The sequence below is a fragment of the Camelus bactrianus genome, chromosome 1 (assembly GCF_048773025.1).
Source record: "Camelus bactrianus isolate YW-2024 breed Bactrian camel chromosome 1, ASM4877302v1, whole genome shotgun sequence".
Classification (NCBI taxonomy): Eukaryota; Metazoa; Chordata; class Mammalia; order Artiodactyla; family Camelidae; genus Camelus; species Camelus bactrianus.
Window position 1 is genome coordinate 46,681,134 of NC_133539.1, and position 11,099 is coordinate 46,692,232.

General features: G+C 38.0%; 1 protein-coding gene across 8 annotated transcripts in view; it reads left to right on the forward strand.

Moving 5' to 3' along the window:
• Positions 1–6,543, forward strand: part of BBX (BBX high mobility group box domain containing) — a 256,885-nt gene extending 250,342 nt beyond the window's left edge. For all 8 annotated transcript variants that reach the window (XM_074362859.1, XM_010970745.3, XM_010970744.3 and 5 more), the window contains one exon: positions 691–6,543. In XM_074362859.1, coding sequence (XP_074218960.1) covers positions 691–778 — 88 coding nt within the window. In that variant the 3' untranslated portion in view covers positions 779–6,543. The remainder of the gene's footprint in view (positions 1–690) is intronic.
• Positions 6,544–11,099: the final 4,556 nt, after the last annotated feature.

Sequence of the window (11,099 nt, forward strand, 5' to 3'; positions counted from 1 at the left end):
TGATTTTGGCCCAAGTTGACTGGATTTTCTCACACACTCAGAGCTGGTACCTGCCTTCTTCTCTCTACACTCTTTCTCCATATGCCTGTGAGACTTTTCTTTAGTTAGGAGGGTTTCACTGTTTTCATTCTTTTTTTTTTTTAAGTCACAGTTCACCTCTCTTTCTCTGCAGAGGCCATTGCTTTTGTTGTCCTTAAGTTTGGAAATAGGGTTTCTTATTACATAGCTCAAGAAATGAACCTGAAGGTTATCAATTAGTATAGGAGAGTCTTCCTCTTGGTCAAGTCAAGGAAGGGAACCTGTCATTTTTTATTATCAGTAGAACCAAAGGAAGATTGTTGTCTTAGTACCGTAGCCCTGGACTGAAAGTTTCCTACTTCTGAGAGAATTTCCCCGAATCTGTTGGTTCGTAGGTTTTGTCTCTACAAAATGGAGGTGGTGGTTTAGGGGCAGAGTATTTTATTGAGTTGTGTGAGAGGAATTGAGATAAGAAATCCTTAAAAAAGAAACATAAGGAAGCTTTAAGAATAAGAAGAGTTTTAATTAAACGGCATAAGCAGTCAGTCAGCAGTAGCTATTAAACAAGATATATTGGGAAGCTTTTGTTGGTCATTCATCTTCCTCTCCTGTTTCTGATCACGTACTCTGAATAAGTGCTTTCTTTCTTTGTTTCTTCTTCTTCTTTTACAGAGGTCAGAGGTCAACTCCGCTCACCCATGACGGACAGCCAAAAGAAATGCCACAGGCTCCTGTACTTATTTCCTGCGCTGACCAGTGAAGCGCCCTTTAATTGTAAAACATTGTGCTTTACCTACTACCCTAGCCTTGTCTTTACCGAGGGATGCTAGTGAGTCCATGTGGTGGAAAATATAGACTGCAAACAAGTGCTTGTTGCCCTACATGGCCCAGATTGACTTGAAGCAGAAGTTGGCGTCCTGGGCCAGTTTGTTCTTTCAAAACCCAGAGTCTTTGAGGGTGATGTTGTCTGTCTGATAATGAGCAGAAACGGGATGATCCTAGAGCTTTGCTTTCTATTGAAGGCTTTTGATGGTAATAGGTGGTAACTTGGTAAGAGGCTGCCTTTACTGTAGCTCATCCAGCATCTCTTTTACCAACCAGAGAGTGTGAAACTAGTTTCGTATATTACCTAGTTATTCTTTCAAAACAAAAACAAAAACAAACAAAAAAACAAAAACAAAAACTGACGCACTGCACTAGTTATTATTAGATATTCTTAGTCTTTTTTGTACATGGAGATTTAAGTTCTAAGATGGTTTATATAATAGGTTATACCTACATTTATATTGTAGAATAATATTAAAAAGCCTGTTCCAGACTCCCAAGCAGCACGGGCAGGCAGATGTACCATTGTTAGCGGTGTATGCTCGGCCTCGTGGTCCATATATTCTGCACTTTTATATTTGCCACCAGAGTGGTAGTTTGCTGGCAAAAAAGAGAGAGAGAGAGAGATGGAGGAAAAAAAAAGTTAAAATTCTTACGAGCTGAATTTTTTTCTTAGCCTTGAGTGACCAAGAAGAATTTGCTTGGGGCAAATTGTGGCAAATATTTTCCCAGACAGGGGAAGAGTCCTGCAGATTACTGATGTTTTCATGCCTTGAGGATTCTTTTATTTTTACACAAGGGTCTGAGTGACCAATGGATCGTTCATACAAACAAACAAACAAAAAAAAAGAAAAATATTATTCAGAAGTGACCTTAGTATTACTTCACTATTCTGAACACATTGAAGACACTCACTTCATGTGGACTTTGACCTACAGACCTTTTACATCCATCCCAGACAGACTGGACGGGTAGCAATTGCTATGCACAGCCTAATTGGCACTGCAGGTTTTTAGAGCCATTTTGCATTTTTGTTGTTAAGGAGATATTGAGTAAATGATGAGGGAGGTATGCCTGACCAGAGTGGGACTCTCAGTCATAGATCCACCTGCAAGTTTGTTTCCTTTTTGTGTTTTGTTGCTTTTGAGCATAAAACCAACCATACATATGCCAGTGCCAAGTGGATTAACTGGCTTTAGAACATTCAGCATATTGACTCAACCACCTGATGTTCACAGTGTCTTGTTTCTTAGCAACGGATGCAAAGTGATAAATCAAAATTAGTCGGAGGCTACAGATTTTACAGGGTATTTGTTCCATAGCACAAAGTATTTCCCCACTCTTGCATCACAGCACAAACTACCAAATTTTAATTATTGGATTCCAGCAATAATTTTTATTGGTTTTCAAACTGGCAGAATTTTGATAGTGATAGTTCGAGTTTGAAGCTTTTGAATTAGATCTCTAAATGGTGACAGTTTACAAGGTTTTATCTAGCTTTCTTATTTATACTTGACTGAATTATAATGTTGATTTTTTTTTCTAATCGTAATTTGACCTAATAGCCATACAAAAAATGACTCTATTAGTACTGACTAGGTTTAGCTTTTCACGGTTGTAGATATTACTTCAGTTTCGGTGCTGGAAAAATAGGTACAACATACTAACAAAATTGAAAAAGAATATAGAGATTTTTTTTTTCAAAGCAGATAAAGAGGACAGCAAGGCATTAGAATGGTGTCCTCAAAAATGCATATTCATTACGGGCGTGGTGGAGGAAGGAATTAGTAAGCAAGGTTAATCAGAGGTTCAAGGTTAGCCCCATTCACATAGAAATAAATCGGGTGAGCAGCCCCAGATTTTAGTGTAATATTTTTACTATGATGCTGTTTTACTAATGTTTTCTAAGTTTCAAAACACAAAGTGTATGTTTGAAAATTGCTGGGTCCCAATGTTGGTGGCTGTTGGAGTTTTTGGACCACTTGCTAGCAGTGATTTAAAAATTATTAGCTAAAATCCAAAAAAGAAAATTAAAAATCAACAACAGAAATTGTTTGGTGCAGAACATGCACCTTGACAATGGTACTAACTTGTTATTCTCTAGAACACGTTAGAATAGATCTATTTTTGCCAGAGCACCCTCCTTCAGTCCTCCGATTACATTTCACTAGAGTTCCTTAAGAGATTGCTGTATATTCATGGGACCTTTTTTAAAAAGAAGCAAAACAAAAGATTACTTTTTTCTATGTGATTAATATATCTTACTTGATCTGCTTTTCCTAAACCTCAGTGGCTTTTCCCTTAGGTGGGGGGGGGGAGTGGGAGGGCAACTTACTGGATATGACTGTTTTCAGATACTTAAAAAAAAAAAAACCTTTTTGTAGAAATGCTTAATTTTTAAGCGGTTAGGCACTGAGAGTAGCAGAAATCCTGCAAAGCTTTATAGTCCTTTAGACACTTGCCTTGTCGTTTCTCTGAGTGAAGTCTTGGTTTCAATAATAGTGCTTTTCTCATGCCCTGAATCCGCTGGAAAGGGGTGTTGGTATTTTCAGGTAACAACATTTGTTAGCACAAATATTTCAGATCAACATGTAGTGCCCCCCCCATTTGTATTTTCATTTCACTTCTCTCATTCTTTTTATTTTGGAAAATCATATTGCTATGGTGTGTACCTTAATCTGCCAGCAAACACCATCCACACTAACATTTGTCCCACAAACATCCTCAAGAGAAAAAGTTGTTGCACCTTATGTATATCTCAAGCAAACCAAAATATGATGCTCTTCTGCTTTGTCTTATTCTAAATTGTTGTATCATATCTTTCTGAAACCATTCTGAATCTAGTTGAAATTATCAATATTTATGCTTTTAACCTTAATTTCTGGATTCAAACCTGTATATAAATCTTTTGAAAAAATTTGTCCTAGCCCTTCTCTGTGATGCTGGAAGTGGATGATTTAGTCTCAGATGGAGACGCAGTACTGTTCCAGTTTTCTTTAGCCTTTTATTTATTTAGTTATTCTGGGTATTTTCCTATGTAATTTTGAAGTGTGTAGAGTATATTATAGTAACTGAAGCTGCAGCTCTAAGAAGCTGAGTGAAAGAAAAAAAATACTGTAAGACATCCTTTTTAAGTTTTTATTTGTTTGGATAACTGTAATGAGATCAGGAAAAGGAAAAATGTCCCACAGCCACATTGAAGATACAGGTTCCTATCCCCAAATTAGGTTAGTTCCCAGATTTTAGATCAAAATTGTTAATTCATTAAAGCCCTTGTTAGAGGATATATCATATGGTTGTAATTCCGACAGTCTTTCTCCCACAAACATCAGACGTATATTTATTTAATTCTGTCAGGTGAGCTTTCTACCAGTGCCCCCTCAAAACCATCCCGAGATCATTCCCACGGTGTCACTGTTACTCTAGTTTCTGCCATTAAAACTGCTGCGGAGAAAAAAAGTAATGAAACACTATGAACAAAAAGGAGCATCTGAGCTGCTCTGGTCGTATAGAATCCAACATGTGTAATCCTTGTCATTCTCTTATGAAGTCAGATGCTACTCTTCCCGAGTCATAGAAAATTTTGTTTGCACTCTGTAGTCTTTGGCTCATCGTATGGAAATGTTTGCACCTATGTAAAAATCTCAAGCAAATTATAAACCGATACAGAACTAGGAGTCAGCTGAAGAGTAAATATGACATGTTGTGTTTATACAGTGCCGGGGGGAGGGGTGGGGAATATCGAGTAACTCTGTTCCAAGTCTGGCATTTGGCATTAATGTGAAGCAGTGGGACCATGCTGCCTGCTAAACTACTGTATGAATCCTAAGTGTTCTGGAGACCAGCAGCTGGGGCTGGAGGCTGGAGGCCGGAGGCCAGCTTCTATACAACAAAGGGGAAGCGGAAGTCGTGCAAGGCCTGAGTCATCCTTTGTGAAGGGAAAGTCGGGGTGTATGTGATGCTGTGAGGAGGTTCACCTTTGATTGCACTGCTCCGCAGAGCCCTCAGATAAGGCCAATTCTAATGGGCTACCTCGGCTTTAACAGTTAATTTCAGTGAGTCCTGTTTCAGAGGTTTGTCTTTTTTTTGCTTCTACCTTCAGTGCCACTATTTTCCACTGCAGTGTTTTGACTTCACAAACCGCCTTCTCCAGAGAGAACAATGTGTTGCTGAAAATGGGCAGTAGAAGCAAATGCTCTTATTGCATTTGACCTATGAAGTATTTCAGAGTGACTGCTAGGTGGGAATTAAAATTTAGCTTTCCCCACATAGGACCTTGTTTTGCACCTTATAAAGAGTGTACTAATTGTTAATTATATGTTGCTTTTATTTATACAAGCATTCCCAAAGACTTAGATTTGGATTTTGTTTTTATTTGAGTTTTGGGATTTTTTTTTTTTTTTAAAAGTGTCTTATTTAGATTGACTAACACATACTTATAATAAAAAAAAAAACCAGTTGTTCAGTTCATCTTACCAGGTATGTCTGGTGAAGTATTCAGGGTTTGATGGACTGCTTTACTTTCAGTTTGGAAGTGATAGCTAAGTTTATTATACCCAATATTAAATGACCTTGTCCTTTTCACTGGGGACATTCTCTTCCTTACATTTCAGAGAAAAAGCAACAAAAGAGAGAACAATACAAATATATTTGACTCTCCTCATACACCTCCATCTGTTTGTACTACGCTTTCCTTAAAAAACATATGTATACATTTTCTTCACACATACAAAAAAAATTTCCTCTCCTGGCCAAATTTTACTTGTAGTGGTATGATTTATACTAGTAACTGAAAGAGGAAACCTTGTACTTAAAAGTTCAATGACCACTGTTTTCTGCTGCTGTCAGTGGTCAAAACTAATCCTGCCCTTAAATTGATTTTTATGCACAGAACTAGTTATTGTGAACATTACTACTCCTTCCAAAGATTTTCTAATAACTTAGGCCAGAACTGGTTACTGAGTAACAAGGACCTAATTCAATGCCTCCACACCCTCCCACCCGCACTGCAAATCTTACCTCACAAGCTCTAACCTAAATCACAGAGGCGCATTCGTTTCATGGACTAGCAGTGACCTCCCTTTGCAGCCCCAGAGGGGCTGGTCACGAACCCCGACACCTCACATCAGTGCCTCGCTCATAGCGGCAGACCTGGGGTGGAGGAGGTTTGGGATCTGGAGCTCAGCACATGCTCAGCAATGTTTTTCTCATTTCATTAGCACTAAACGAGTTTCTTGCTCTCAGGAATTTGTCAAAAAAGAATAAAAACCACCTGAGATTCCACACACCAGATTATGAACTTTTCTTGTAGGTTTGAATTGCTTACTTATCTGTCATAAATTAACCATAGCTTCCTTTGACCACCAGGTCTTAAGTCTGTTGACAGTTTTCAGCATGACCGAATCGCTCATTTTTTGCTTTCAGAAATTGGCTTGGTTCTCTTTAGAGTTGGTGTAAACATGCCATGTAATAAGTGATTTCCACTTAATGGTACAACAGAATTATTGCTTTCTTAGATGTATGTGTAGTAAAAGTCAATATACACATTTATATAATTTCTTTCTTCAAAATCTTATACTTAATTTGATATTTCTAAAAATTGCACATGTAAGTCATGTGTATAACATGCTAAAGTACTTTAACTGTGATCTTAAAACTGAATAAAAATATTTAATAAAAATTTGAAATATTTTAAAGATATTATTCAAATATATTTCTTTCTGGTTCACGCTACTGGCCATAGAGTATGTGCCTTCAATATACCATATCTGCTAAAAACAGTAGGGAAAATACTTTAATCAAAGTAAGACATTTCAACTATTTCAGAATGTGCAGTGATGGTCTCCCCAAAACTTTGCCTGAGAATCACCATTGTCTGAGCAGCTTCAGTTACTCTTCCCCAATGTGTGGAGCGGAAATCAGACTGACGAAAGACATGGAGTCTGCTGTGCAGAAGGAGCGCCTCCGTGGGAAAGTGTGATCTGAGCATACCATCTTTCCCCAAACTATAATAAAAGTACGGAAATAGTATCATTAAGACTGTAGTATAAACTCAGACCTCAAGTTTGCCGAGTATGATGTTCCAGAACCTTAGAACCTCGGATGTGTTATTTTAGCCTTTGGAATAGTACACAAGTGTACAATAGTACACACACACAGCATAGATACATGGATAGTATAATTACATCACAGCCTTTGGAATTGCACACACACATACACACTGTATAAATACATATATGGTATAATTACATCACAGCCTTTGCATTCAGACAGACTGGGCGCCAGAGTGTATGGCTGTATCTATTTACTCCTGGATTTTTTAACCTCCCTGAACTGTGTAGTGGTGGTTGATAACACCACCTTAAATGATAAATGATGGTGGTGATAACACCTCCTTAACACCCCTGTGGGATGAAAAGAGAGTATGTATGAAAATACTGGCATAGGGCCTGCAACAGAAATGCTCATTAAATGATAATTACTGACTTCATTATTTTTATTTCCACTATAAGGCTGGTACGTTAGTATATTCAAAAAAGATGGAAGTACAACTTCCTCTTCAAAATTAACTTGTAGGGGCCTGATGCCTTAGGGGTAAGCTGTTTCAGGAGATTTGATGATGTGGAAGACTCATGGTAGGTTAAGTCCACATAGCTAACTCATACTTTGTATATGTAGCACTATAAGATTTTACTATAAAATCAGTCTGCCTAATGAATTACATATTCTAATACTCCAGCACATTTCCTTTGAATTACTAAGGATACAGTGTGTTGTAGTGGGTAGGGTGAGCTCCGTGCCAAAGAAAATAAATTCTGTTAGGGAAAAAGGTGACAGAAAATGCCTATGTGTGTGGTTTTATGGTCCTACATATACAGTTAACATCTGTCCTTTGGGGTAGAACATGAAATTTCTTAAAAGGAAAAAATAAAATGGTTCTTATCTAAGTGAGCTAAACTAATACTACCGACACGATTCCGTACATACTGAACAAAGGTAAAATTGTTCATCAGAAACCTTTTCACCTTTTTGAAATTAAGGAAATTTTCAAATTATGGAAGGGTAGGGAGGCTAGCATATTGAACTCCAGGTAAACCTCACCCAGCTTCCACAAGTACCTACATCTTAATTCCTGTTTCATCTGTATTTTACCCATTTTCCTCTGTTTCATCCCCTAACCCCAGATATGCATATCCCAGAAGTGTGATTTCATGTAAAAAAAAAAAAAAAAAAAACAAACCAAAATTCAATACACACTTCCTCACAATTCCAAAAATATGTTTGTTTCTTGTCCAAAGTGAAAAACCTATGAGCCACAGTAGTACCGGAGTGAAGATCATTTGGAATTAGAAAACGCTGTTCAAATTTGATATCTCTGTATTTTCCCTTTTTTCATTTAAAGATTCCAAACAGATTTAAACTAGATCAAAGACATGCTTTTCTTAGCATGTTACTTATTTAGGTCTTGCTTTCTATGTTTTTTTTTTTTTTAGTTAATATCTAGCCCAAAGGCTGAAACTTGTATAACTTTATAGAAAACTTTATAAACTTGCTATGTCCTTCACACTTTTCCCTCCAACCGTGTTCCCCCTACATTTTCTCTCTCAGACTTGTACGAGTGAAATCTGTTACTGTAGGGGAGAGGTAGAGACCAAATTTTTGAGTTCTGAAAGGCAGTTTGCCAAAGACTTAAAAAATCTGCAATCCTGGGTCAACAGGCCAGGAATTAAAGCATAAAATGAAATCCCTTGCTGGAAGAGAGAAAATGATAATGCCTACTTGAAGGCTCACCTACTTGGAGATCCTCTACCCTAGGGAATTTCACAAAAGGTCATTTTGTCTCAGGATTGTGTACTGCAGTCAGAAGAGAAAATGTGGAGATTGAAAGTTTCTTGAGAATGAAGGGGCAGAAAGGGAAAGTTCATACAAACAGGTCTTTAAAGTTCAATGTCTAAAATTTAAAATGGTTTAAAAGCCAGCATGAAAATATTTCCGAGAAATATGCTCAAGTATAATTATTTTTTCTTGATCTTTTCTACTATCACTTATATCTGTGGTATTAATTATGAAAAACACATTAAACAGATACCAATTCACATCTTCCAGAAATAAAGATATGAAAGCACTGAAAAAATATAAACAATTAAAATATACTCGGTAGATACAAAAATAGGTAATAATTTGCCATCTATTTTGAAGCATGTTTGAAATACATTTAATAGAAAACCAATATTGATACAATTTTTTAAAAAATTTCCCTGCAAGATACATGATCTTTGAGATAAATACTGGAGAAACTTAGATGACCTTTTATAAAATTACTTTAAATTTTCATTTCTCCCATACTATATCTTGGCTTAGGTATTTACAGCAGTATATTAAAAACAAAAGTGAGATTCTGCACAAGTCCTCAAATATCTAAACCCTCCTTGTAAATAGAATATGAAGTATTTAACACATGCTAGCCTCACCTGCATTAAACCTATATTGTGTATCAGTCAAAATCAAAAGTGTATTGTTAGAACAAAGTGGCTTAAAAACAGTGCTTCAACCACTCCTCTGTTTTAAAACCCATGAAAATTAGTTCACCTCACTTGCTTTGGCTCCAGAAGAGTTCTTCACCCAAACTACATGTCCATTAAAATGCTGTCATGCTCTTCCCAACAATCCAGTTGTTTCAGGGATCTGCGGTGGATGCCTGCGACTGGACCTGCCAAGTACCAGCGAGTCCGTCTTCTGAGGGTATGTAGTCTCGTGGGGGCTGGAGCTGTCCATTGAAATGCACTACAGATGAGACTGGGCATGGAAACCAGCGCCTGTCAGGAAGAAGCTACATATAAACTTGTGGAACTTGATAACCTGCATTTTGAAGACTAAGAAAATGTTACTGTTCTACTTATAAAGAATAAAATTCTTTAAATTTCTCAGATCTTCAAGAATGACAAAAATGCGATAAAAAGCCTTTGGGCGAAGACCCGTGATGCAGTGTCTGTTTCTTTTATGTGTGTCCTGGGGTATGGAACTTTCCAGCTCTGCCGATTCCAGGACTGACGTGGTTAGACAGCACATCGGCTACAGCCTTGGAAGGATGGTCTAAGGCTACCTGAAACCAGAAGGTCAAGCAGCACAATTTAAGCAGTTGGCCTTAGGGTTAGAGCGCTAATCCTGGGGCCAGACAGTGTGATTCCCTGACTTTCTTTTCCTTCTCCCTGGGCTGTATCCTCTCCTCACCGCAGTCCCAACCCTTGCGTATTGCTGAAACAGCACCCCTTCCCACTTCCACACCTCCACACACAAAAGCTGTAGTCCGATTTCCCTTGGTTTTTCACGTTCTTCTCCACTGAGAACAGCTGTGAGGTTTTTTTATGGCTGGGTGAAAGACTCCAGAAACCCTTCCTCCAGGAAACTGTTGGGAAAGATTCTCATTTTTGAAGTATGCTGCCACCATTTCAGTTTCCATCTCAGTTGATCATGTGAGTCTTTTGCTAATCCTCAGCCTTTAAAAAGGACTTTACTGCAGGACAAACCTATTCTTACCTATGACTCTTAAGGGATTACTTCCTGCATATCGAAGGCTGTGTATCTGCTTTTTAAATGAAATATTTACCTCAGTACGGCCAAATAAAAATCCCCATTTTAGGGACTGATAGTTAAGGGAATTCTTTAACTTCAAAATCATCTGCTTAAGGAATCAAGATTATCTCTTAGGTATGGAAACTACACTGTAATTTATGTATGAATTTGGAAAAGTTTTAGAAATTTTATTGAAGAGTTTAATTTGAAGTTCACCAGGTATCTGTCTGTGGCCCCCAGACTCGGTCATGGGGATATGTGTTGCCAAAAGTCTTCTTCAGCCTTTCTCTCTTCATGTCCCAAAGATCTGACTTCAAATGAGTGGGTCACACATGAAACAACATCTCCCGAGGACCCTGTGCATGCCGAGGACCGTGGCTGCAGCAACAGCGACAACAATGGTCTTCAAATGTCTCCACCGGCCCACCTGATGTAGTATTTGCAGTTCGAAGGGGAAGGCAGAGGGGTTGGCTCTCTGAAGCCTGCCACAGTCCTCCCTAGAGACACCATTCAACCTGGAATCAGACCAAGATCTTTTTCTTCTATGCATGAGCATTTATCCATGTGAATTACTATTTCGGGGCTCCTCTTTCACTCCTACCCACACATCCAATATTCCATATGCCTTCTTTTAAAAAACAAATGGCTTTCTGGTCTGGGTGTGCGCATTTCTCTTCCGGTTG